At 42.7% G+C, this 27,949-nt stretch overlaps 1 protein-coding gene across 7 annotated transcripts in view; it reads left to right on the top strand.

Annotated features, from left to right (window-relative positions):
* The first annotated feature begins 15,943 nt into the window (after positions 1-15,943).
* ARHGEF11 (Rho guanine nucleotide exchange factor 11) overlaps positions 15,944-27,949 on the top strand; it is a 110,004-nt gene continuing 97,998 nt past the window's right edge. For all 7 annotated transcript variants that reach the window (XM_068541057.1, XM_068541056.1, XM_068541055.1 and 4 more), the window contains exon 1: positions 15,944-16,182. In XM_068541057.1, coding sequence (XP_068397158.1) covers positions 16,151-16,182 — 32 coding nt within the window. In that variant the 5' untranslated portion in view covers positions 15,944-16,150. The remainder of the gene's footprint in view (positions 16,183-27,949) is intronic.

Below are 27,949 nucleotides of genomic sequence, written 5' to 3'. Positions count from 1 at the left end.
AAGTTTAATATTATATGCCTAGGTATAGTCTTGTTTGGCATTTTTCCTGTTTGGTGTTCTCTGAGCTTCCTAGATCTGTGGTTTACTGTCTGACATAAATTTGGAGAAATTCTCAGTCATTATTACTTCAAACATTGCTTCTGTTCCTTTCTTTCTTCTCTTTCTAATACTCCCATTACATGCATGTTACGTTTTTGTATTTTTTCCCACAGCTCTTGGACATTCTGTTCCATCTTTTTCAGTCTTCTTTCTTTTTGCTTTTCTATTGTTGTATCCTCAAGCTTGGAGATTCTTTCCTCAGCTGTGTCCAATCTACTAATGAGCCCATCAAAGGCCTTCTTCATTTCTGTTACAGTGTTTTTGATCTTTAGCATTTCTTTTTTGATTCTTTCTTAGAATTTCCATCTGACAGCTTACATTATCCATCTGTTCTTTCATGTTGTCTACTTTTTCCATTAAAGCCCTCAGCATATTAACCATAGTTTGTTTTTAAATTCTTGGTCTGATAATTCCAACATTCCTGCCATATCTGACTCTGGTTCTCATGCTTATTCGGTCTTTTCAGACTGTGTTTTTTGCCTTTTAGTATGGCTTGTAATTTTTTGTTGAAAGGTAGACATGATGCCCTGGGTAAAAGGAACTGAGGTAAACAGGCCTTTAGTAGCATAGTGGTAAGGTCTGGTGGGAGGGGAGTTTTTCTATAGATCTATGATTTGGTCTCCATCTTTTAGTGAGCCTGTGCCCCTTGACTGTGAACTTCACCAGGGCTTCTCAAGTTTTCCCTCCCCTAACGGGGGCTGGAGTTGGATATTTTCCCTTCCCCCAGATAGGTTAGGCTCTGATAAAACCCCAGCAGGTTAAGCCCCGGTAAAGTAGTTTCTCCTGAGGGCATACTTTATTAAGATGGACAGACTACTCTAATGCATTTCTCCTCCCCCCAACCCATCAACCCCCAACCCTCTGCCAGAACACAAAGGGATTTTTCTCCATTACTCACTGTGAAGTCCTGATAGGGCTCCTAGAGGCAAAACTCACAGAAATGGGTGCCTCCCACCCACCCATGACTGTGTCACCCTGCAGTTTTTAACTTTCAGACTTGTCCACACTGAGCCTCAAGCAATTTGTCAATTACAGGTCAGGTTTTCCTACCCCAGCTGTGGTTCCAATGGAAGTTTCTGCTCCTGGGTTTCTGCTCTGGTAAGATGTGAGTCTCTGTATCTGTGTATCTATTTCTCCAACTTGGGAGAGCAGCAGTTTGCCCCGTGACTTCACTTATTTGGTAAATCTAAGAATTGTTGATTTTGCATTTTGTTCAGATTTTACTTTCATAAAATTTAAGATGGCATGATAACTCTAAGCTCCTTACGTGCCAGACTGGAAACCAGAAATCAACCATCTTTTTTTTCCCCCTCAAAAAACAAGAGTGAGAAGGGATATGGTGGGAAACACTTGAGGCAAGTGGGGAGATTTACAAGAGTTGCTATGGAGAAGAGGGGAGGAGCTGATACCGCTCAGAAATACACAGGATCACAGGAATTCATGGTAAAAGACCATGAATTTGTACTAGTGTTAAATTCCATGGTTGGGTGACTCCCCAGCAGTCCTCAGCAGAACAGAGGTAGGGTCAGAAAAGGGGGACAGATGTGCTGCTCTTGGGTTAAAGTTTACAAGAGAGCAATGCATTTGAGAGCGTCAATAAGTGAGTTATTGAAGTGATAGATCAGAGATCTAGGCCGATTGACTAGAGAAATTGGAGGACGGGTAGGGTAGAAAGTTGTAGCCAAGGATATTGAACTTAGTAAAGAATCAGGTGATAATAAGGCCCATGATATGGCCATAAGAGTAAGTGGATGGTATAGAGCAAAAGTAAAAGGAGTTGAACATTAGAAGGTCAAAGCACGTAAAGAGCTTGAACATTGGACAGTCATTTATTTTGACCCTGGAACTGTGCAAGATGATGATAGCATCCACAAGTTACAGAAAGACTATGAGCAAGATTCCAGAATCTTAGATATGACCAGTTCCTTATATGTCAATTCCCTATATAACAAATAGGAGTAGATAGTCGTGTAGTTAGACAGTAAGAATCTCAAAGAGGATGGAAGACTTATGATCATCTCTTTGGGCTTCCATTTTCTCTTCTAGGAAAAAAAGGGGGAGGGATTAAATTGGGTCGTCTCCAAGAAATTTCACAGCTCTAAAAATCTGTGAACCCCTGTCTAGTAGACGACAGCCTAGAGGTTGCTCCCCACCTCCCAGTACAGTACTCCCTACCTTTGCTGCCCACACTCTACTGGGATTCCCGCATATCAATGCTCAGCTTTTCTGCACTCCTCAGTCATAACCATGTGCTTCCCTGGCTCATGGGCTGAGCTGTACTACCTAAACTCCATGGACTCAACCTGGGTGCTCCTTGCTGTCTGTGCTAACCTGGCTTACCTAGCTTGGTCCATCTGCTTAGCACATAAGTGGCTCTCTTTATTAACAGTCAATCTTTGTACCCATAGCCTCCATATCCCTCACTCACTCACCTCTGCTCAGATAACTAACTGGTTCTTTGCTGACTCCTTTCTATTGAGCGAGGCATGTGGGATCCTAGTTCCCTGATCAGGGATCAAGCCTGTGCCCCCTGCAGTAGAAGCGCGGAGCCCTAACCACTGGACCACCAGGGAATTCCTTTTTTATTGGGAGGGAGAGGTATTGGTTTTATTTATTTATTTATTTATTTATTTATTTATTTATTTATTTATTTATTCATTCATTTATTCATTTATTCATTTATTTAGGCACCACCATCTTGAAGATTTGTAACACCATAAGGAAAATTCGATGCTTCCAAGGGCTTCTCCCAGGACTACCTCTTATTTAATTAGAGTTTCCCCCTTCATCCAATGCCCATTTTACTCCAATTAATTTCTGCTCCTCCATCTTCATTCATCTTAGAACTGAATTTTTGCCTGCCCCACACATTCATTCTGGGACTCCCATTTCCAGCTTCAGCCTTCAGCCTATCTCACAACACACCCCTCCAGCCTCTCACTTCTATCCTTCATGTTAACCCACTTTTCAGAAAAGGCCAGGTCTTTCCCCCTCTGGGAGCCTTTACAATCTTGGTGGAGAATCTCTCCAGTTTGACTGCTATGTGCTTACCAGCTGTGAGGATTAGTGAGGCATCAGAATAGTTTGGCAGCCATGCTGGGCTCTCCCTGAAGCTGCCATGCGCGCTTCTCAGAAACCACAGAGCAGGGAGCCCATCCTGCCAGCAGAGAGCTGCAGGCATCATTAGCTCCTTGTGACGTCCCTCTCAAAATGCAGGCGGGAAGGGTCATTATGTGTGCAACTCCTTGTGCGGGACTCCCCAGAAGCTTCCAGTGAAACTCACTCAAGTATATAAAGAAGCGGTCATCAGAATATCTGTGTCTTAACCATCCCACTTTCCATACTGCTGCTAGAATTAAATACCATATTTACCCTTTTCCTTCTCCACCAGATAATCTTGCCGGCTCCCTGCTGTCCCATATTAAAATTAAAATCATTTTTTAAATATATTAGATTTTTAAATTATTAAATTACTACAGGTTATTGCCGAAAGCTTGGAAAAAACAGAGAAGTATAAAGAAGAAGATATAAATCACCCGTGTGATATTCTGATTTATAATGACATATATTTGGTCTTTGTCCAGTTTCTGGAACAGAGCTCCTAAAACCCTTGGAATTTCCTAAGTGATGAGAGCAACAAATATGTCTTTTGTTATGTTAATGAAGTGACTTTGGGACCACACTTAAGGATGGGGGCTGGTTGCCAGTGGACCCAGCCATGTGTCTAGAGGGTTGGAACTTTCAGTCTCCCCATTTAGTTCCCACTGCCTCCAGGGAGAGGAGAGGGGCTGGAGATTGAGTTCAGTCATCAGTGGCCAATGACTTAATCAATCATGCCTATGTAATAAAGCCTCCATAAAACCCTGAAAAGGCAGGGTTTAAAGAGCTTCTGGGTTTGTGAACACATGGAGGTGTGGGGCGAGTGGCATTCAGAGAGCATGGAAGCTCCAAGGTCCTTCCCACACACCTTGCCCTCTACATCTCTTCCATCTGGCTGTTATCTAGTAAGTAACTTGTTTTCCTGAGTTCTGTGAGTTGCTCTAGCAGGTTAGTAGAACCCAAGGAGGGGGTCATGGGAACCTCTGACTTATAGCCAGTTGATCAGAAGCACAGGTGACAATGTGGACTTGCAATTTGCATCTAAAGTGGAGGGCAGTCTTGTGGGACTGAGCCCTTAACCTGTGGAATCTGATGCTATCTCCAGAAAGATAGTATCAGAATGGAAACGAATTATGGGACACTCAGCTGGTGTCAGATAATTACTTGGTGTGTAGAACCCAACCACTCCCACCCCCCACTTTGGAATTGGGTGACAGAAAGATAACCTGTCATTCCATCTCCCAGAAATAATATTATTAATATTTTGGAGTGTTGCCTAACAGTCGTGTGTGTGTGTGTGTGTGTGTGTGTAGAAATATTTTTCTGTTTCTTGTTTTGTTTTACACAATTAGGATACCTAATACTATTCCAGGATATAGCTGGGCTGTAACTCAATTAATTGTTCCATATCGTCAGGCATTTTTCCAACTGTTCCTTACTATAAACAATGCTGCTGCCATGAACATCCTTGAGGAATTACTGGATCAAAAGATATGAGCAATACAATGGAATATTATTCAGTCATTAAAAAGAGGGAAATCCTGCCATTTGCAACAACATGGATGAAACTCGAGGGCATTATGCTAAGTGAAATAAGTCAGACAGAGAAAGACAAAAACTGTATGATTCCACTTATATATGGAATCTAAAAACACTGAACTCATAGACACAGAGAGTAGAATGGTGGTTACCAGGGGCTGGGGGGTGGGGGAAATGGGTAGATGTTGATCAAAGGGTACAAACTTTCAGATATAAGATAAATAAGTTCCAAGGATCTAATGTATAGCATAGTGATATAGTTAACAATAGTGTATTTTATACTTGACAATGCTACAATAGTAGAACTTTTATGTTCTCACCATAACAACAACAACAACGAAATGGTAATTATGTGAGGTAAAGGATGTATTAACTGACCTTGTTGTGGTAAACATTTCACTCTATATACGTGTATCAAATCATCACATTGTACACGGGGTTATATGTAAATTATATCTCAATAACTTTGAGGAAAAGAGATATGTCCACTTTAAGGCTTTTTATTCATTCTACCAAATTGTCCCCCAAAAAGTTAAAATTAATTTTTACTTCATTCACTCAATATGAGTTTTTATTACATGGAATCCTTCCTGCCTACAATAGATAATTTCATCTTTCTAATGCTTTTCCAATTTGATATTTATAGGTAAACAGACTTATTTTATTTGTTTTTTGTTTTGTTTTGTTTTGTTTTCTTTGTGGGGGGGGCCTCATCATGGCATGTGGGATCTTATTTCCCCGACCAGGGATTGAACCCGTGCCCCCTGCAGTAGAAGCATGGAGTCCTAACCACTGGACTGCTTGGAATTCCCATAATCTTATTTTAATTTATACCCCTTACTAGGAGTTGTACATTTTTTCATGTGCTTATAGGTCTATTCTATCTCACCTAAACCCAATAGCCCAATCTTGCAGCCTTCTTCCGCTGCACCCATCCACCTTACCAACCTCACTTCTCATGACTTCCCACCAATCTATAGCCCACACTAGCCAAGCTCATCTGATTGCACTCTTCATACATATGACTAGCTAACATGTGATAATCACCTGCTACGTGTTAGGCAATGCACAGTGCTTTGCAAGTATTAACTCATTTAAATCTCATAACAACCTTATAAGGAAGGTATTATTATTATACACATTTTAAAATGTGGATACAGCCATTAATAAATTAATTAACATTCCCTAGGCCACACAGCTTGAATCTTGAATCTTGGAGGATCCAAAATTCAAAGCCAGAGAGTTGGCTCAAGAGCCCATAACAGGCTGAAAATCCTCCCTTCTAAAATGGTAGCATGACAAGCCTTCCTTTAAAATTTAATTCCACCAATGAGAAAATATTTCAAATTTTAAGTATAGAGTCGGGGTTTAAGTTTGAAAATAAAAGGCAAGCCAGAATTTCCGCATCTGGCTAAGAAAGTATAATAGGGACTGAATTCCATTGCTTCAACTGAAACAACTAAAAAAATAGACAAAATAGACAAAACAACAGTTCTCAAGACATTGGCTACCAGGCAATGCAGGATAGTGATTCCTGGGAAATGGGAAACAAATGAGGTGAGTCCTTCAGTTAGTTGCTCCAGCTTACTTCCCGGACAAAGTTTCCAGGCCAAGGCGCAGGGAGGGGGAGCCCAGGTGGAATGCAGTAGTGCCCCAGAGCTGAGGAGACAAAGCTGAGAGTCCTGGAGGGCAAGGTGACCAGAGGCCAGAGGCCAGAATATCAGAAGGAGAAAGCTGCACAAAGAGAGAACTCTGGAGAGCTGCACTGGGCCCCCCCTAAGTATTCAGCTGAGTTTAGATCAGTGCATGTGTGGGAGGATAATATCCTAGATTGAAGGCAGAACTACTTGAAAGGATTAGAAAGAGGAATCCTTGAAACTCACACAAGGCCAGGAAAGGTGCCTGTTCCTACCAGCCAGAGTGAAAGATCTCATAGTTCCTAGGCCGTCATACAGAGTACACAGAAGACCTAACCTCAGTAGCTGTGGATAGGGGGAGGGGATCAACTTTAGACTAAATACTGTCCTTGTTCCACCTAACAAAGCTTAAATGCAAGACCTGAAAGGGTTAAACTGCTTCCAAGAAGCTTAACTGTGTTCTATAACAAACTTTAAGAATATATATAGGAATACAAAAATATCCAGCACCCAATTAAAAATTACCAGGCATGCAAAGAAGTAGGACATTAAGGCCCATAAAATATCAATCAACTGAACCTGACCCAGAAATGACACATATGATAGAATTAGCACACAAAAATAGTTATTATAACTGTATTCCATATGTTCAAGAAGCTAGAAGAAAGACTGGGCATATTAAATATAGGTATACGAGGAATTTTAAAAAGAATGTAACTGAACTTCTTGCAAAAAAAACTACAATGTTTGAGATGAAAAATACACTGGATATGGTTAACAGTAAATTAGACATAGCAGAAAGAAAGATTAATGAATTTGTAGAATAGCACTAGAAACCATCCAAAATGAAACATGAAAAGGAAAAAGACAGAGTATCAGTGAGCTGTGAGACATCTCAGTGGCCTAATATACACAGTCTCCAAAGGAGATGAAAGAGATGGGGAACGGACAAAAAAATCTGAAGAAATAATTAACCAATAGATTTCCAAAGTTAACTAAAACCATAAATCACAGATCTAAGAAGCTCAATGAACCCCAAGCACAAGAAAGTAGAAAATAATTACACCAAGCACATCACCTACACCAGCAACAAGAAATGTTAAAGGAAGTGTTTTCAGACAGAAAGAATGATACCAGATAAAATTTCAATTTACACAAAGGAATGAAGAGCACCAGAAATTGTCACTATGTAGATAAATACAATAACTTCCATTTTTATTATTTAAATAAGTTTAAAAGACAATTGACTGTTTTACAACATATTACAGGATTTACAACACATGTAGAAGTAAAGTGTATGTATGTTAACAATAGCATAAAACCTGGGAGATTATTATATGTGAGGTGGTATAATATCACTTGAAGTTAGTCAATGATAAAAATTAAGAATTATACTATAATAGCACAACAAAAATTTATAGTTAATAAGCCAGTAAGAGAGATAAAAAGAAATCATAAATATACACCTGTACATTGTAAGGAACTAGAAAACAAAGAGCAAACTAAACCCAAAGCTAGCAAAAGGAAAGAAAAAACAAAAATTAGAGTGGCGATAAATAAAACAGAGAATTTAAAAAATAGACAAAGTCAATGAAACTGTCGTAGTCAATTTGGGCTGCTATAAACATTACCATAGACTAGCTTAAACAACAAAAATATTTTTCTAACAATTCCAGAGGCAGGAAATCCAAAATCAGGGTACCAGTGTAGTCAGGTTCTGTGAGAGATCTCAAATCAATGATCTCAACTTCAACTGTAAGAAACTAGAAAAAGAAGAGCAAATGAAATCCAAAGTAAGCAGAAGAAAGGAAACAATAAAGATCAGAGCAGAAATCAATAAAACAAAAACAATAGGGAAAAAAATCAATGAAACTGAAAAGCTGGTTATTTGAGAAGACTAATAAAATTTATACACCTGTAGTCAGATTGGCTGGGAAAAAGAAGTTACAAATATCAGGAATAAGAAAGTAGACATCACTACAGATTTTATACATCTTAAAAAGATAATAAAGGAATATTATTAACAACTTCATGCCCATATATTCAAAAACTTAGATGAAATGAATAAATTCTTTACAAAACTGAGTCTATTAAAGCTCAATCAAGAAAAAATAGACAATCCAGATGGCCTTATACCTATTAAAAAGACTGAAGTTGTAACTTAAAACATTCCCACAAAGAAAATTCCAGGCCCAAATGGCTTCATTGGGGTATTCTATGAAACATTTAAAGAAGAAATGTCAATTCCATATAAACTGTTCCAGAAAATTGAAGAGAAGGGGATTCTTCCCAGTTTATTCCATGAAGTCATCATTACTCAAAACCAGACAAAACATTACAAGAAAATAAAGCTACAGACTAATATCTTTCATGAATATAGATGTAATAATTCTTAAAATTTTAGCAAATCAAATCAAACAATATATAAAATCATAACCAGGTGGAGTCTATCCCAGAAATTCAAGGCTGGTTCAACACTGAAAACTCACCATATCAACAGAATACAGAAGAAAAACCATATGATCATCTCAGTCAATGCAGAAAAAGAATTTGATATAATACAACATGTATTCTTGATAAAAACTCTCAGCACACTAGGAATACAAGGGGAATATTGCATGATACTACTACACCAGCGGTGCTACACTAGGAATACAAGGGAATGTCCACAACCTGATAGCAGAGCATCTATGAAAAACCTACAGATAACATCATATATAATGGTGAAAAAAACAATGCTTTCCTCCTAATATCAGAAACAAGACAGGGATGCCTGCTCTTACTAGTGCGGTCAACATCACACTGGAGGGTCTAGCTAGCACAGTAAGACACGAAAAAGAAATAAAAGGAATGCATATAGGAAAGGAAGGAGTAAAATTGTCCTTATTCTCAGACAACATGATCATCTACATAGAAAATCTGATATAACCTACAAAATATCTACTAGAACTAATAAGTAAGATTGCAGGATATAGGATCAATACACAAAAATAACTGCTTCTATGAACTTACAATAAGCAATCAAAAATTGAAATTTAAAAAATGCCATTTAGCAATAAATTGATATATTCAACAACATAGGTGAATCTGAAAATAATTGTGCTGAGTAAAAGAAGCCATATCAAAAGGAACACATACTCTATGATTTCATTTATATAAACTTCTAGAAAATGCAAACTAATCTTTAGGGAAAAAAAGCAGATCAGCGATCGCCCATGGACTAGGATGGGAGAGGGGGGTCCAGTTGGAAGCAGTGGGAGGGAAGAATTAGAAAGGATCAAGACTAAGCTTTGAGATAATAAATATGTTCATTATCTTGATTTGTGGTGGTTGTTTCATGTGTGTCAAAACTTATCAAATTGTACATTTTAAATATGTGTAATTTATTGTAGGTCAAAATTTTTAAAGGACATTTTTCAGTTTTTAAAGCAGGCTTTGGGCAGGTTTTGTTTTTCGTTTTTTGTTTTTTTAATCTTCCCCTTGGTATCTCACCTTTTTTGTATCTCGCATTTGATCCTGGGTACTTTTTCCTATTGGGAGGAAAAAAATAACACACGTAACACATCCAACTTCTGAAATATTAGCCTTCAGTCTAAAACTGGTTTTCTTTCACACATTTCCCTTTACAACTTATCTTGGCACCTTCTCTGTTATTCAATTCATCTCAGCTACTAGGGGTGTTGATGGGAGAGAGCTTGTTTCTAAGGTAACAACAGACAGGAAGGTACCACGCTTGGGAGGCTGGAGTGCACACCTGAGAGGTGCCACCGTAGACAACGCAGACCTCCCCTCAGTGGGAGTTAAGGTGAGAAGTCCCTTCTCCACTGAATGCCTTGAGATCCTCAAAAGTGATGAGGGAGCAAATTTCTGGGGGTGATATCTCAAGGGACACTGAGAAGGGAGACGAAGACGTGAGAGCACTAAGATAAAATTTGCTGTTCACTGCATCATGGGAAAAATGACTCTCTGGAGGGCTGAGGAGTTAAACCGCTGACCTCTACTTCCAGCTCCACCCTCCCCAGTTTCTCCTCAATAGGCCCTGCACCTCTTCTTTCTGATAAGCTTTTGTCTATGCATTGTTCTTTGTTTTGGTTTGGTTTTGGTTTTTTGGTTTTGTTTTTTTTTTCACCAGTGCCTGTAACATACAGCCAGTACAGTTGACAGTTAAGCATAGACTCTGGGGCCAAACTGCCTGTGTCCGCAGCTCTGTGACCCTGAGCAAGCTACTTTAGCTCTCTGAGCCTCTGTTTCCCATCTGAAAATGAGGATAATAACCACCTCAAAAGGTTGCTGAGACGGTCTAGTGGTTAATGCTCATAGTTTGTTTAGAACAGTATTTACATAGTAAGCACTATGTATGTTTTGGGTATTATTATTTGATATTTCTTCATATTAAAATTTTATTGGGAACTCAACAGGTTGAATGATCAGAATGTTCTGAGTGACAATGAAATGATATCTGTAACAGAGGTTTAATATTGGTTATTCTGGCTACCCAGAAGTATTCTAGAGAAATCTAAATCAGCTAAAAAATAAACCATAACATTTTCTCACCCTTAGGACTAAACAATATCTTAATTAAGCAAGCCTCTCCGCATCATTTTTCCAACTGATAAAGGTTGAAGAGGGATAAAAGATCTTCAATAAGCAGTAGCACTGTCCCACCAGTGGTGATTTTATTTGCTAGGCTTGTCTCCTAACAGCATCCCAGAAGGAGAATGACTGAAACCTGGAGTCCGTCTTTCTAGACTTTACTCCCAGTTTGGGCTGAGGCTGTCTCTGCATGAAAAAGTTGCTTCTCTAGAAATCACACTGGGAACCATTCAAGTTTCTCCATCACAGCTCTCCCTCAGCTATGCAATTAAATATTAAGTTTCTAGACTCCCTCTCAGAGGGAGAGGGAGTCTAGAAAAAAAAAAAAAAGTTTTTTCCTTTGCTTCTCTCACCTAGAAATGAGGAGGTATGAACTCAAGCCTAAATGTATCAAACTAATGGGATTTCATGCAAATTACCTAAAACTTCTCTGTGCCATAGTTTCCTTAAGTGTAAATAAATTTAACCTAACAACTGATGAACATAACAATGAATGCCCTACCTATCCCACAGGATGCTGGGCAGAGAGGGTTCATTTATTAATAGAATTCTTGGAAAAAAAGTAAAAGGACTCTGTCGATTCAAGATATCACTTCTTAACGTTTATCCTGATTTTCCTGCCCAGCAATCTGTAGTTTACAGAGCCCATGCTTGACCTTACTTAATCCTTACAACCTGCAAACAGCAGGTCACAAAGCTAGAAAGGTATACAGCCCCAAACAAACTCAGTTCTTTGGATTCCTAGTCTAGTGCTCTTTTCATTAACCAACAGCTGCTTCCAGATTCCTACAACCTAGTCTGTCTTGGGTACAATCTAATATTTTTTTTTCCCTGAACTGAGACTGCAGTTCACTTAAATGACCAGCTAACTTCAGGGAGTTCTATCCTGCTAAGGCCACCCCCCTCATCCCCACAGTCTTCAAAGTGGAGTATACAAAGAGATACGCTGCTCTGCAAGAGGAAAATATTTAAGTGCATTCACAATAGTATTTAACAATAGTAAAAATAACTACTTAAGCTTTATATTAATATTTATTATTATTAACCTTTAATATACGGTCTGAGGCCTGACCTAGCACTCTCACCAGGTCACTGCTTCAGAAGTCATCTGTCACGTGCAGTATGTGAGATGTTTCCAGGAACCCGCAGTAATGCCACACACAGTTCAGACATTCAGTTTCTTTATAATGTTTGCCATCCACTGGATAAAAATAAGCCTCTTAATTGCTACAAACGTTCCAATTTTTAGTAAAGACAGGGAAAACGACCATGAAAATTCTTGTTCTGCTGAGATTCATTGGTTATCTCCTGGGAGAGGCCTAAAAAGAGATACAGAACAAAGCACGGATACACATTTTTATTTTACAAAGTTCTATCAAGAATGGCTGGCAAGAGTATACTACCTAGCACTTATTTTCAAAAACAAAAAACAACAAAAATCCACTTAATCTGTCCCTTCAAGGTGAGGATGACAGTCTATTAATTAGTGGGAAAGTTACTGCTTTTCTAAAGAAACTCACGCTTATTGAGAAAGCATTTGGAAAATGCCTGGCTGAAATGGTTCCAAAATTGTTATTTTAAAATTTATTTTTGGGTGGCACTGCGCGGCTTGCAGGATCCTAGTTCCCTGACCAGGGATCAAACCCGCACCCCCTGCATTGGAAGCTGGGAGTCTTAACCACTGGACTGCCAGGGAAGTCCCTGTTATTTTTTTAATCACCAAAAACAGTGTGTTTCACCTGTAACACTTTTGTCTGCACACTTGAAAACCAAGAAACAAAAATTTTAAATCTGTTTTAAAAATCTAAACGATACTTCCAAGGGGGTTTGGATCCACTTGTTAAAAATATAAAATGTAAAACCTTCCAATCATTCAAGAAGCACTGATTGACTTAAGCTGTAAATTTACTAGTTGAATTTCAATTAAAAGCCTCTGCATCGTGGTGAATGGGATAGGAAGATGAGTTATCATAATTTAATAAATGCAATCAAGAATGCACTCCTTCTGCTTGACTCTACCTCTTTGACAAGCATCTTTCCCAGTCATGACAGCCATTAACTTTCACTAAAAAGTACGATTTTAAAATGCACTTCATCTTTATTTTAATCTTTTAATATTTCTACTCTAGAGCAAGATTTATAACATGTAATAAAATACATGTAAATAATTATTTTAAAATATTATAGATTAAGAAAGCATGATAAGAAAAATGTTTGGTGACCACTGGTCTATCACCATAGAGGAAGTGTCCACATTTGGGAACATCATTTTTGCAGGTAGTATAGGAAGGGAATAAGCAACAAAGTCAGTAGAAATTTGAACTGTGGTGCCTCACATTCCGGGCAGACCACCTGTCTTTGGGGATTCTGGCCTAGGGGTTGGTGGAGATGGGGTGAAGGTCTTTCTTTTATTTACCAACTTGTACCTGGTATAATTCAGAGGAAGGTTCTAGTTCATTCTGGGTCCTCAGCGGATGCTTGTTAGTTTCTTTTTCCTCTTGCTGTTTGCAAATTCATCACTTCTAACACTGCTGGGATCACTCAGATCCCTCTTTACTGCTTATGGATGTGTGTGGGTAAATACACACATACATGTATTTTCCCCCAGAACAATCACGGTGGTGTGGAAGGCAGAGAACATATGCAAACACACCACCTCCGCAGGGTATTTTACAATAGCATTTACCCAGGCAAGAAGACAAAGTTCACTCCCCAGTCCTAATGAAAATGTTTCCTTTTTGTCTTAATTATTTTTAACCATAACGCTTGGGACCTTCTGACTAATGTCATGCTACTTGGAAAGATTTAGAAACCGTGATTCTTTGAGAGGGGGTTATGAAAATAGAACTGTCCTTGAAAGGATTTTCCATCGACTTCAAAAACACTTTACCCAGCCTGGTATTAAGATGCCCAAACAACCGGAGCGGGAAGAGCAGAAGGGTCTCTTCCCCCAGTGTCGGTGGGTGTTAGAAGTGAGGAGGACCACCGAAACGGGAGGAAAAGGTTAAAAGAGCTCCTGGCCCCCAGGCAGGGGGCCGCGACAAATTTTTGAAAAATAAGATGAGAAAAGAGGTGGAGGTAGTGTGAGCAGAGGCGGTGGGAGAGCAGGCGTAACGATGGTGAACGCAAAATCCAGTCCACGTGGGGAGGGGGCCTAGGAGCGCCGGGCACCGCAGCAGGGTGGGAAGAGGGGGAAGAAACAAAGGTCAGGTCTTGAGCTCAGGGCAGTAAAAGGGGGAAAAGCACCCAAGGGAAAGCAGCGAAAAGGCGGCCGGGGTGGTGACGGCGGCGGAGGCGGCGCCGTGTGACTCGCGGGGTCCGGGCCGGGGTCGCCGGCGAGCCAGGCCGGGAAAAGCCAGGGATCCGGCTAAGCCCGGGATCGGCTAGGCCGCACCGAGGGGCAGGGCCAGCGACTGTGGGGCCGCGGAGGGGACCGGCCGAGAACCGGCGGCGAGGGGTCGCGTCGGGGCAGAGCGCACAGGGAGACCTAGAGAGGGGTCGGCGGGGCGGGAACCGCAGCCTCAGCTCTCAGGGAAGGGAAAGGCGGTCTACTTCCCGCCCCCGCCCCTAACCGCGGCGTGAGGGGAAAGGCCGGCGGGCAGCGCTGGGAGGAGGAGCCTGCGGCCCCGCCCCCGCCGGAGCGAGGGAAGGAGAAAGGCTCGCGGGGAAGGAGGAGGGAGGGCAGCGCGGGGAGGGGGCGGCCGGCCGGGCCTGCGCCCGAGCGAGCGGCGAGCCGGGGGGGAAGGGGCCCGGAAGGAGGCGAGCGCGGCCGCGACGCCGGGAGCCGGACGCCCGCCCGCGCCGGCCTGCCGCCGCCGCCTTCCCTGCCTGCGCCCGAGCCCGGAGTCCCGCGGCCGTCGAGACCGGAGCGCGGCGGTCGGGCGTGGGGCGAGCGGGCGAGCGGGGCCGGGAGCCGGAGGCCGCCGGCGGTCCTGCGCGAGGCGCGGTGGGCTTCTCTGCCTGCGAGATTAGGCGAGGGGCGGAAAGGGAGGAAAAAGAGAGGCCGAGTGAGAGAAGCCAGGCGATCGGATTGTCCAGGAGGCTGGTGTGGAGGAATATCCCACCTCGAACTCAAATCCACAATAATAATCCAAACTATTAATAATAAGGGAGCAGTTTTTCTGGCCAGGCGAGAGGGAGAGCAGGGGGAACGGGAAGAAGCGAAATCTCCGTTTCATGGAGGCTGAGGCAAGAGAAAATTTCGGAGCCTGGATGTGGAGGAGCAAAACAGAACTAACTCAGGAAATTGTCTTTCAGAAAAAGGCCGAACCTAGGCTGGGAATCAGGCTGGGGTAGGTGGAGAAACCTGCAAGTTTAAAGGAAAAAGAAAAGGAGAGAATATTTTCAGAGATTTTTCTCTGGTTTGTGGTATTGCTACCATTTTAAAGGTAAAAAGCATTGCATTTCAGGTGTTCTTTGATTTTTTTTTTTTTTTTTTTTGGGTGCGATTGGCTCATTTAAGAAATTCAAAACCTTTCATATAAAAGCTTTTTTTTTTTTAAGGAAATTCATAATTTTGGTTCCCAGGGTTGCACTGGACTTGGAAGGAGTGCTGTTGTGTACGTACTAGTGTATGGTTTTATTTATTTTTTTACTGTGCAAATCAGCTGGAAGATTTTTTCCAGGTGTCAATTTGGATTTTTTTTTCTTTTTGGTCCCTCAGTATATTTGTTGTCGTTTTAAGCATTGGAGACCAGAGCATTATTTTTTCCCCCTTTGGAGCTTGAGGCTCTCTTGCCAACAGAAGGACAGCTAGGAAAACTAGATTAAAAGGATGGTTTTTATCTATATTTTGCAGTTAAGATTGATATTTTGAAGGCACATTCTGTGATTTTTTTTTTTTTTTTTTTTTAAGCCCATAGCGCTAACCTTGACGAGATTTGTGGTTGGGTTTTTGGTTCTAAGAAGGTCATAGTTTTTTCTCTTTTTCTTTCGGGTTTTTTCTGTTTTGTTTTTTTTTAAGAGGGGGGGAGGGGAAAAGGGGGCTAAGGAAGGAGACCATGTTAACTGGTAGAAGTAGAATGGAGCTTCAGTTACCAGGGTCCTGAGAGCTGGAAGAAAAAGGATTCTGTCTTCAAGTTGGGAGGCCATCCTCTCACCTTTCTTAAAAATTGCAAGCGATTCAGTCCTGATCAAGACATCAAAACTACAGAATTCTGGAACCGTGGAGACACTGAGAAACCATGAGTGTAAGGTTACCCCAGAGTATAGACAGGTAAGTTTGCTAATAATGTGGTTTTTCAACACTTACTTAAGGAATGACTGGGAGGGAAAGTGTTGCATTTTGATAAAAGGTTGCAAAAGAAGGGTCTGTGTGGGCTGTGGGAATTGGTGGGGTCTCTGGGGACTCTCTGGGCATGTGTGCTTATGTTCCCTCTGTGTGTGTCCATGTTCAAAACATATCTCCTGATTCAGTGTTTTTTAAATATAAACAGTAGACAGTGACGCCAGAAGTGGGGAAAGAGGGGGAAATGCTTTCCAGCCGCCTTTGACTTTTGCCAGGCCAGAGGCTGAATTTGAGTCCCTAACTTGCCAGCCTAGGGGTGGGAGGCGGGCACAGGCCTGGTCACGTGAGACCCCAAGGGTGATTGGGTCCGGCTTTAGGTGTCGGAGCTGCTGGGGGAAGGGCCCTGGTAGGGGCGTGGGCCTCCACCGGCTGGTTGTTGTGGAATGGTGGGGCTTGGTGATGGGGTGGATCCCATTTCTAGAATGCGGAGGATGTTGTTGGCCTGAATGATGGGACAGAAACACCCTTTGCACCCATACAGGTCTGGATTTTTACCGGTGGCTGATAATGGCCCCCAAAATGCATAGGTCAACACTAGAATTGCTTCCTCTCCAAGCTTGGGGTTTAATTGAAATCTGCCAACCAGCTGATGCTCTAGGTTAAATCTTCCAAGCCGTTTTGAATAAGCTTGACTCTGCAAAATGGGCCTTCGCTCTGCCTAGAGCCCGAAGGAGTTGTTTTAGGCTCTTAGGCCTGATGGGCAGAGACACTGGCCCTTAGAGTCGGAGCACAGGATGCCCTCCCCCCCCCACCTCCCCCAAGAGTCTGCCCAGTCGCCCCGTCACCGGTAACACTACAGTTTACAACTTTGTAAGGTGTCTGCCTTTTCCTTTCCTCTCCTCCTCAACCTTTTCTCCTTGAGAGTCTTTAGGGTAGTTTTGTGGGTGCTGGATGGATGGTTGGTTGGAGGACTGAACAAGCAAATGAAAGGACTGGGCCTGGAAAAATAAAAAATTATTGGAGAGATAGGGAAGAATATTTTCAAAGGAACAATTGTTTTCTCCCTGTCCAGTTAACCTTTGATTATCCATGCTGATAATAATTTCTTTTGGGCTGTGGAATGTGACCTAAAATGATACAATCTCTCTCTCTCCCAAACACTAATCTCTGTATTGCCTCAGAGTCCCATTTAGATTAGTTCAGCAGTCCCCAGACGGGGACCTGACTTGGCAGTGGAGAGAAGGCAGACAGCCACAAAGGACAGATAGTATATGTGGCTGCTTGAACCTCCATCCCTTCCCCTTTTCGTTGGCTTCTCTTCAGTTTGACTCTTGTAAAGGGAGAACTGAGGCGTGTGTCAAGGCAAGAAGTTGAAATGGTTACATGGCTGCCCTTCTCTTTTCATCCTCTTGGAATATGGGAATTAGCGCACTTGCCTTTTTGAGATTTGGGGGTGAACGATTTCTCTGAATTCAGAGATGTGAGCAGATGGAAACCCAGGTGTTGGGGGTACAAGAAAAAGGCAGTGAAGTTTTCTGGGCTAGTGTAAGATGCTCCTCTGGGAGTTTGCATACCCTCACAGTCTTCTCAGGACTTGTATAGCACGGTTTTTCTGAGTGCTTTCATAGGAATGTATCTCATTTGAGCCTCCCAATATTTCCATGAGGCAGACAAATCAGAGGTTATTATTCTCATTTTACAGAAGGGGTGATTGAGGCTCACGGGGGATACCTGGCTAGCCCAGTGCCATCTTCCCTGACTAGTGGCAGAATCTAGACTCAGTCGCAGGTCTTCTGATTCTGAACCCGAGGCTCTTTCTCTTGCCCCACCCTGTCTAAGTAGGTTTGTATACCGGTCCTGTGGAAAAGGGGCGGGGGCCCCGTTTTGTTCTTTCTGGCAGTAAGGTTAGATGCTTTTCAGAACCCCCTTGCACTTGGGATAATGGAGCTTTGCAGGGTGAGAGCATTCCTCACCTCTACCACTACCCCAGTTCTCTTCCCCATTAAAGGATCAGTTCTGGGACTTGGGTCCCCTTCACGGTGTCTCCAGTTGTATTGGATCGTACCCCTTTAGCAGTAGGTTCATTCTATTGGCTATTTTGACATCTCAGATTCAAGACCCTGTGGATTTTAAATAATTCACAGTTTTACATAATTTTACACCATACTGGAGAGACTGAGTGGAGGGATTTCAGGTTACAGAGTCAGGGGTTCTCTTTTAGTTTATCAATTTGCTGTTTAGAGAGCGTAGTGTAAGGTGCTGTGCTCAGTGTTTCAAAAAACTTAAGTATGCAGTTCTTGCTTACAAAGAGCATGCAATCTACTTGAGGAACTAGGAAAGGTGTAAGACTCCTGAAGACCACATAAAAGCAACCCTGGACTATAAGCTCTGTAAAGGTAGGAACTGTGTTTTGTTTGCTCAGTCATAGCCTGCACGCCTGGCTTAGTGCCTTGCGTGGGGTGAGTGCTCACTAAATATTTGACAAACGAATATTGGATTGAGTGAACATGTCAGCGTGTATAAATTCATCCGTTTCAGATTTTTCAACATTCGTGTTAATCTCAAGTGTAGTCAAAGTAAGGTCAATTAGAGAAGGCTTCCTAGGTGATGCGTGTTTTCTAGGACATAAGCATGGAGGACCATGTCTATGGAGAGAGATTGTGGCTCGAAGAATAGAAGGCTGTGGAATATTTATCCAGCAGAGTCTTTAATCCCCTCTTGGGAAGTGACTTCTGGGTCCAAAGAAACATGAAGTATTTGCAGCTAATCTTGATCTTACAGTGTTAATCAGTTGTTAGCGAAAGATGGGCTAAATGGTAGCTGTTCATGTCCCTTTCAGTTTTTGTCCATGGACAATTTATTGCCTGTTAATGTGTGTTCTTCTCAAAAGTTTCTAAAAATGTGTTTGATATTGCAAGCAGAGATAATAATACTGAATTATTTTTATAGGAATGGTAATGAGTTTTGCTAAGCCATGTATATCCATTTGCCTAGTTCTCCATGGCAAATGTTTTTGAGATGGCCAGATGGGTTAGGATCTATAAAACAGCATCCATAAAACAGCTTTTCTCTGTTCAGAGGTAGTTAGCTCATGTGAGGACCAAAGCAGATGGAGAAGTACTAGATTTAAGCTGAGAGTTCTTGGTTTGAGCCCTGGCATTCCCCTTAACTGTGTGATCTTGGGCAAATCACATGCCTCCTTTGGTTTCCTCATGTGTAAGGCAATAGCTCATTCATATGAAATGCTTTCCGGTTCACAAACATTTTCACATAGCTTGTCATTTGAGGATTGTAACACTTATTGTGTCTTTCTCACGGTGCTGTTGAAAGGAGCAAATCAAATTAGATAGGGACTTCCCTGGTGGTCCAGTGGTTAAGAATCTGCCTTCTAATGCAGGGGACGCAGGTTTGATCCCTCCTGGGGGAGCTAAGATCTCACATGCCGAGGGGCAACTAAGCCTGCGTGCCACAGCTACTGAGCCCACATGCTCTGGAGCCAGCATGCCACAACTAGAGAGAGAAGCCCTCACGCCACAACAAAAGATCCCGAGTGCCGCAACTAAGACCCGACGCAGCCAAATAAATAAATAAAATATTTTTTAAGAAAAACAACATTAAAAACAAATCAAATTAGATAATATATTTCAAATTGCTTTCTAAACCAAAACTCTATAACTTTTAGATGGTAAACTCATGGATTTGATTTAACATCATGCACTACTTTCTGAACTGGCCCAAAACAAATTAAGAGTGACTGAAAGATCTTTCCATCGTTTTGAAGAATTTAACCAGAGTGAACAGGCATTTTTGTTGCAGAAGTGCATGAGGTTAGAAAGAAGGCATACTTTTCTAGTTCTAGTGGTCAGGGTTGGGTGATGATACTAGAATATGAGAAGGGGAAGGTTATTGAATCTCCTTCCCAGGAATTTTGATGAATGGGAGAGGCTTGAGCTACCTTGGCTTCCTTAGATGGGGATAGAAAGGATTTGTTTTATGATCTCTGGCTGTTCCTTGTTTTAGAAGCATATGACTTGCCTAATTCAGAATAAACCCAGAGCTAGCAACTGTTCCTTATCAGGGATCTGAGATTGAATGTAACTTTTCCCCAGCCTGTAGCCCTTTTTTTTTTTTTTTTTTTTTTAGAAGAGGCGAAATCTTTCATGAAGTGTATGGAGGAGGTGGGAGAAAAAGGCAGAGGAAGGAGGAAAGAGCCTTCAGGCTGAGGGGACATTTGTAGAGAAGAAAAGCTGGTAGCCTAGGCTGAGGAGACTGGGCTTGTCTGAGAAGGAGGTGGGGGAGGTTCTTCCCACCTCAGGCTCCCCCTTTCCACTTCAAGTTCTTACTGAGCCCTGGGAACAAGAAACCCCCAGACATTCGGCTGAGTTTCTGCCTAGTTTAGAGGTTGGCCTGCCAGAACAGTGACAGGGATCCAGAACTACAAAGAGTAAGTCCCCTGAAATGCTGAGTCTTCTCCAGAATGTACCCTTGTGCTCTCCAGGCGTGAGATGAGAGATGGCAGTGGATTTGCAGATGAAACATTTGGTGATTAATCACCATTATGAGCAGGAGCAGGCTGAGCTTACCTTCACATACTCAAAAACATTTCTGAAAGAGCACCCTTTGATGAACAAATTTATTTAGCTTTTTTTTTTTTTTTTAAATCGTCAAAGTACTGTCAGAGTCCCTTTTGTTCTGTTTAGGAGGGTAGACAAAAAATGTGACAAGTTAAATGACAATGAGTTCATCAAAAATAAAAAAGATTCTGTGAAGGTCACATGGCTAATCCCCAAACTGGTATAAAGACAAAAGAGTTCTGGAAACTCGCAACCTTCGTGGAATAGATTTTGGAAACTTTTGGATAGTGTCTTTTGGATAGCAGTGATACCGCTTTAAAGATCTGGGAATCTGATGTAGGTGAAAGGGCTTTGTTAACGCTGAAGTTCCGTAAAACGTAAGAGGAACGGTTTTAATCTATACTGACTGAATTTGCTTCACATCTTCATAGTGGCACTGCCTTTAAAAATCCATTTTATTGGTTTATTATTTTTAAAACTTAATTTCAAGATTTATCATGTGGTTTGGAAACCCTTTTCCCCATGGACTGTGCATTCTTCTTTTCTCAATCACCGTATGGGGAAAAGACACAAGCATAGACCTGCTAGTGGCATCCAAGGTCACTCCTTTGCCCCATGGAGGGAAGCAGGACTACAGAAGTTGCAGATTGTGGTCTCAAAAGAAAAAAGTAATCATTACTTTATGAAAAGTCATGTTAGATCCCCTGTGAAAAGAGGTTTGGAGTTCTGAGGGAAGACCCCCAGCATCCAAGTAAATAGATGAGTGAATTAGGGTAGCCAACCTCTCAGATTTGATTCCTTCTAGCTGTTATGTTCTTTGAGCCTCTGAAAACATAATGCCTGTGCCCTTTCTTTCAGTGAGCCAGGACTTTTTTTCAGGAATCCTATCTGCCTTCCTGAAAACCAGTGAAAACGAAAGTTTGAAAAAACCAGGGAACAGAGCTGTCTGATGAAATGGGAGGGGAAAGTGGAAGAAGTACAGTGATGTGGAAGTGGAAGTGTGGGGAGGGGCGGGGAAATCTGTGGCCCCCAATAAAATTGGAGTAGGATTTGGAAGACATTTTCAAGGCCTGGAAGAACACCCAGATTTGTGGTCCTAAAACAATTGGACAGATTTGAGGGGAAAATCACAGAAGTCTTAAGTCTTAGGGGATCCTCTTCTTCCCTTTCCTCTTGACTCCAAGTAGGGCGTCTCCTGAGCTGGTCCAGAAGGTTGAGGGACTCCCATTTTCAGTGATCTCTTGTGGTTCCATGAGTTGAATAGTTGTAAATTCTTTTGAATCACAATTTTTCCTTTGCTACAATTTTTTTTTTTAAGTGAATGAGAAGCACTACATTTTCTTTTTTTTTTTCTTAATTTATTTATTTATCTATTCATGGCTGTGTTGGGTCTTCGTTTCTGTGCGAGGGCTTTCTCTAGTTGCGGCAAGTGGGGGCCACTCCTCATCGCGGTGCGCGGGCCTCTCACTACCGCGGCCTCTCTTGTTGCGAAGCACAGGCTCCAGACGCGGAGGCTCAGTAGTTGTGGCTCACGGGCCTAGTTGCTCCGTGGCATGTGGGATCTTCCCAGACCAGGGCTCGAACCCGCGTCCCCTGCATTGGCAGGCAGATTCTCAACCACTGCGCCACCAGGGAAGCCCCTTTGCTACAATTTTTTTTTTTTTTTTTTTTTTTTTTTTGGCTTCACTGTGTGGCTTGCGGGATCTTAGTTCCCTGACCACGACCAGGGATTGAATCCAGCCCAGTGAAAGCGCTGAGTCCTAACCACTGGACCACCAGGGAATTTCCTCCTTTGCTACAATTTAAGTCCATCTTCCTGTCTTTTACTTCTGATTTCAACATAGGCCCTAAAGTCACTAGTATCCCTCTGTCGTCTTTATTGACTTCTTCAGGATTCTCCTCATTCTAAAGAATAGCAAAGTAAGACGTGAATGTGTGAGAAGAGGGCTTTGAAAAGTTAGGGTGAAGTGATTTCAGAGTCCTGATTTCCAGCACTTTGTCCTCCAGTGTTTAAAGCTACCATAAAATGGTGCAATGGGATCTATAGTCACCAGTCGTGGACTGGCATCAAATCATAGAGGGAACGGGACCAATCTAACAACCTTCCGGAGGGTGACCTATGATCTGTGGCACTTGCAGTCAGTCGGTTGGACGGCAGATATTTATCAAAATAGCTCCATGCACAGCCTAGTTCTTAGTGTTCTGACAGATAATTTGCAAGAATGTGGAGCTTACATTCTTGTTGGGAAATGTAATTAATGAAACAACACAAAACAATAAAAAGATAGTACATCATTACTGAATCTTGATGTGTACCAAAAAGGTACATTTAGAGATGAGTAGAAAGTTGGTGCTAGTGAGAATAGCCAGGGGAGGGGTGGTTAGAAATTATTTAGGTTGAAGAAAGAGAGGAAGCTGTTTCAGACAAGGGTAACAATGTAAGCAAAGGTTCTGGGGCAGAACCAAGCATGGGGTGGTCTCAGGATGGTAAGAGTGTTGGTCTTTGTAGAGCAGAGAGAAATTAGGTTGTCAAGGTGAGTATGGTGGGAGTGTCGGGGGGATAAAGATATTCAGACTGGATGTGGTTGGAAAAAGGGAACCAGCAAGGTTTGTGTAATATATGGTGATAAAAGGAATGTTTAAGGAAAGAATTCTAATATTATTATGTAGGTGGGAAGAGAGCAAAAGATAATGTGAGGACAAAGAAGGGCAGGATTTGAAAGACATTTTGGAAGGAAAACCAACAGAGTATGTATGTTAAGGCTGAATCAGATTTGGTTCCCAAGTTTTGGAGACTGGCTATTGCTAGAGAGATTAAGACCATCATTAAAAGTCATTCTGCCTCCCGTTGGTACCCAGCAATTCACTGAACATAGCATATCGAATGATACTTATCTTGCTGAGGCCCTTAGGTTAGGCTGTTTGTACCAAATAGATTTAGAGGTCTTCAATGCAGTCTTCTAAAGAGAGAGAGAGAGGGCAGTGAGTTCTGAGAGCTCCCTTAGGAAATGGGGTCATGATTTGAGGAGATTAGCATATATTTGATATCCTGATTAATTAATCATACCCCACTCTCCCACTGCAGACCAAACTCCAGGGCTCAAGGGATATCTCTGCAGAAACCATCCTAGTAGCATGATTATAGAGAGTATAGGACTTGAAGTGAGAAGAGCTTTGTGTGAGTCCCAGCCTATCCGCTAACTAGCTGTGTGATCAGGGCGATATGTGTAAAAGCATTTTGTGAATTCTGTAGTGCCAAACATTTGGTGAGTGTTGTTGAGGCATTTGGTTTGGCAAGGACCCCAGATTGGCCTGAACTCTCCTCAGCTGCCGCAAGAAGACCTGTGCTTGGGTGCTGAGACCTGTGCTGATTCTAAACTGAGGACTGACAGGCATGGCTCTGGGAACATATTGAACAAACACAGGACGGTACTAGTTAAAAATAAGGTGCGGAAGATCTCGTCCTAAGTCCATCCTTTTTCGCTGGAAACCTTCTTTGCACAGTGTCTTTCCTTTCCAGCTCGAACTCTCCAGCTTGGGATCCATGCCTTCGTGCTTCAGTTCAGCCCACATCTCACTAATTGTAGGTCTTATTACTGTCCCCTACCATCCCGCTTCAGGTAGCCTGAAGCCTGTTTCCCAGGCCTACATCACTCTTTCCACATCTTTATATGAGTGTTCTCTTTCTCTCCCCAACTCCGGCTAGTCTTAGTTCCTTCAGGGTGACCTTTTCTGGTTAATATCATCAAACTCTATAGTACATTTATATTATTCAACATTCCTTTTGCACATACATATAGCAATTGGACTCTTATTATCTTTTATATGTTGGTATAAAATACTTTATATAAAAGTTCTAACAGAATCCCTAGCACATGGTCGACTACTATAAATAAATGTTGGTGCTCTTCCATTCTTTGCATGTTTTATGTTGGTTATTGTGTCTTAACCTGTTTCTCAGGGTTCAAAAGCGATGTCTCTTCATTTTTCTAGATTGTCTTCTAGGGCTCAGTAGAGTTCTCTACTCCTCCCTACGGTTACCTGACTTGAACTGTAGTTGTTCATTCTTGACATAACCAATTCCCTCCATGCCTACCCAAGGGATTTCAAGAAAGCAACTCTAAACATTGCTGCTAGGAAAGGAGACCAAGAATCCCCCTTGTTCTTACCGGGTGCTAGGTCTTGGGCACTTGGTATTTCTTCTAGGGACAGAGCAGCCTTGTTGGGTTGCTTGCCTTCAGCTTCTCCCAGCTCTCGGGGGATTTCCCCATTGGCGGCCTGGTTTCCGGGCTGCTGTTCCCTGCAGGGGTCTGACGGGGCACAGGGCCCGCCCTGCCATTGTCCTGCCTGCCCCAGGCTGGCCCCATTCATTTCCCAGAGCACAGCCCTCAGAAGCTTCCTTCCAAGAGACTGCTGCTGCAGAGAAAGGCCACTGTTGTTCTGGGGGGAGGTGGCTGGAGAGAGTGTAGTAAATAGCTTTGTGAATGGGACCTTGTATGAGACTAGAACCGCAGACCCTTTTCTCCTCCGAGCCCTAGGGATGGGGGCAGAAAACCACTTGGGCTTCAGTGTGTTCACAGGAATAGGGTCTGAGGTTTAGGAATACTCATGCTATCCCTCAGATAAGGAGATTGGTCCATTTAACAAGTCTTCACTGGCTGGTGCCCCTCAAGGCACTAGGATTCAACATGAATAAGTTGCTTACCCTGCCCTCTGGGAGCCTGTGGTTTTGTGTGGGGAGACGCAGGCGAGCAGGAGTTGTATGATACCACCCTGAACTTTTCTGTGATATCAGTTGAAGCAAATGGGAGGGACAATAAAGAAACTTTCCTGGAGGAAGTGACGTTTAATTGAGGCCAGAAAATGAGAGCCAGGCTTGAGCGAGGGAGAGTCCAGGCAGAGGGAACAGCATGTACTGAAGACAGAAGAAAAGGAAGGACATGGTGTGGCGGGAGCTGAAAGTAGCTATGGTCTATAGCGAGACCTTGGAACAATTAATAAAATGAAACAGGAGCGTACAGGAGCTAGGGCCTGGGAACCATGTAATCCTCCCTATTAGGAGTTTTGGACTTTATCCTGAGGGCAGTGAAGCACCATTGCAAGACAAGTAGGGAGTGACATGGTAAGATAGGCTTTTAGAAAAACAAGATCACCCGACTGCAGTGTGGACGTTTAAATTGAAAGAACAAAAGAACAGAGAGGGAGGACAAATTAGGAGCCCATTGTGGTAATCTGGGCAGGAGGTGAGGGTGGCCTCTACTAGGGAAGCGACAGTGGAGGTGGAGAAAAATGAAGGATTAGAAGACTAAGTAGTTGGTTATGGGGGTGGGAGGGCGCGAAGGAGAGCGGGGGCAAGGATGACAGCCTTTTCCTTGGCTTGGGCTGCTGGGTGGTACTATTCAGTGAAAAGGGGAACTGAGGAGGAAGAGCGTGATTGAGGCAAGAAGTCCCTTTTGGACATGATGAGTTTGAAGTGCCTGTGGGAGATCCCAGGGAAGCTGTTCAGTAGGTTGGCAGCTGGTTATACAGGCCTGGAGGTCAGGAGGGCGTGCCGGGATGTGGGTCATCAACATCTGGACCGAATGGTGGAAGTGTGAGGCTGTCCAGGGACAGGGTGTAGAGTGAGAAGAGGGCCTTGGACAGAACCCTGAGGGGCACTGCATTCAAAGGTGAGGCAAAGGAAGAGGATCCCACACAAGAGACTGGTGGGGAGTGGCAGGAAAACAGGAGCCAGGGCAGTGTGGAATCTCAGAAATGAAGGGAGGGAGTGGCCAGCAGTGTCAAGTGCTCCCAAGAGGCAAAGGATGGAAAGGATAGAGAAGTGTCTGGATTTAGTAACTAGGGAGATTTTCATGGCCTTGGGGGGATGTGGGGAGCAGCCAGTTTGCAGTGAGTTTAAGAGGGAAGAGGCAGTGAGGAGAGGGTGATAGTCTGGTCAATTCTTTTATGAAGTTTGGTCAGAAAGAAGAGGAGAAAAAATGGAGCCCCTTAGTCCCCATCAATAGGCCTTTGAGTTCATTTTTCTCAAGGTAGAACTAGGTTGTCTTAAGTCAGAGGTTAGCATACATCAGAGTCTGCTGTGGGAGAGGCAGGAGGGGAGATGTGTGACAGGATTAAAGGAAAGATTAGACCCAAGAGAAGAAGTCAGTTTTTAAAGTAGGGGAGGACACAATTGACAGGGAGAGAAAGACGGAAGGTTTTATAAGGCCAAGATAAGAGTGCCATAATGATGGCGCTCCTTTTTATTTCTGCGGTATGATATGTAGTTTGCAGAGCGTTTTTGGTCTGTTATCTTATTGAGGTAGTCCAGGCAAGTATTTGCATTCCCATATTATAGGTGGGGAAACAAGCTCAGGGAGGCTTTAATGATTTGCCTAAGTCTGTAAACTAGTAAACAATGAGATTGGGATTAAAAAAAAAAAAATCTGTGTTTACAGAGCCCTAGCCTAGTGCTCTTTCCATTTTCCTGTCCCCCTGGCCGGGCTCACTGGTAAAAATGTGTAAATCTTTGAAGGAGCCAGACATCAGGTTTGCTTGACACAGGTGAAAGGCGTCCTCCAGGAAAAGAGATTGGTAAATCGGGAATCAAGTCTCTTGAGTATTTAATCTCTTCCCGATAAGCTTTCCTTGTCCATGGCCTCCCCATAGGACCTGAGGTTTGCATTCACTATCCAAGAGGAAGGAAACTTCCCTCCGTCTACTGCCTCCTGGTTGGTTAATGATGGGGAAAGAGTGGCACTCTGGGGCCAGGTAAGTTTAGTGACTTTGGGAAGAATAAAATCTCAGAAGCGACTGAGCATTCTTCCACTAAGCAGTGTGGCACCTTTAAACTACTCAGGGGCCTTATCTGTGTGTACCCTTCGGTGCCTGGACTGTGTAGTGAATGGATGCTCAGTAAAGTTTTACTAAATGAATGGATACAATATTTATTTATTTGTTTGGCCGCAGTGCACAGCATGCAGGACCTTAGTTCCCTGACCGGGATGGAACCCACACACCCTGCAGTGGAAGCGCGGAGTCGTAACCACTGGACTGCCAGGGAGGTCCCTGGATACAATTTTTTAATTAACAGCTTTATGATATATAATTCACATACCATAAAATTCACCACTTTAGAGTGTACAATTCAGTGGGTTTTAGTATATTCACAGAGTTGTGCAACCAGCCCTATTATCTAATTC

The sequence above is a fragment of the Eschrichtius robustus genome, chromosome 3, assembly GCF_028021215.1.
Source record: "Eschrichtius robustus isolate mEscRob2 chromosome 3, mEscRob2.pri, whole genome shotgun sequence".
Classification (NCBI taxonomy): domain Eukaryota; kingdom Metazoa; phylum Chordata; class Mammalia; order Artiodactyla; family Eschrichtiidae; genus Eschrichtius; species Eschrichtius robustus.
Note: the sequence above shows the minus strand (reverse complement) of the source record. Positions and strands in the feature narration are given on the sequence as shown.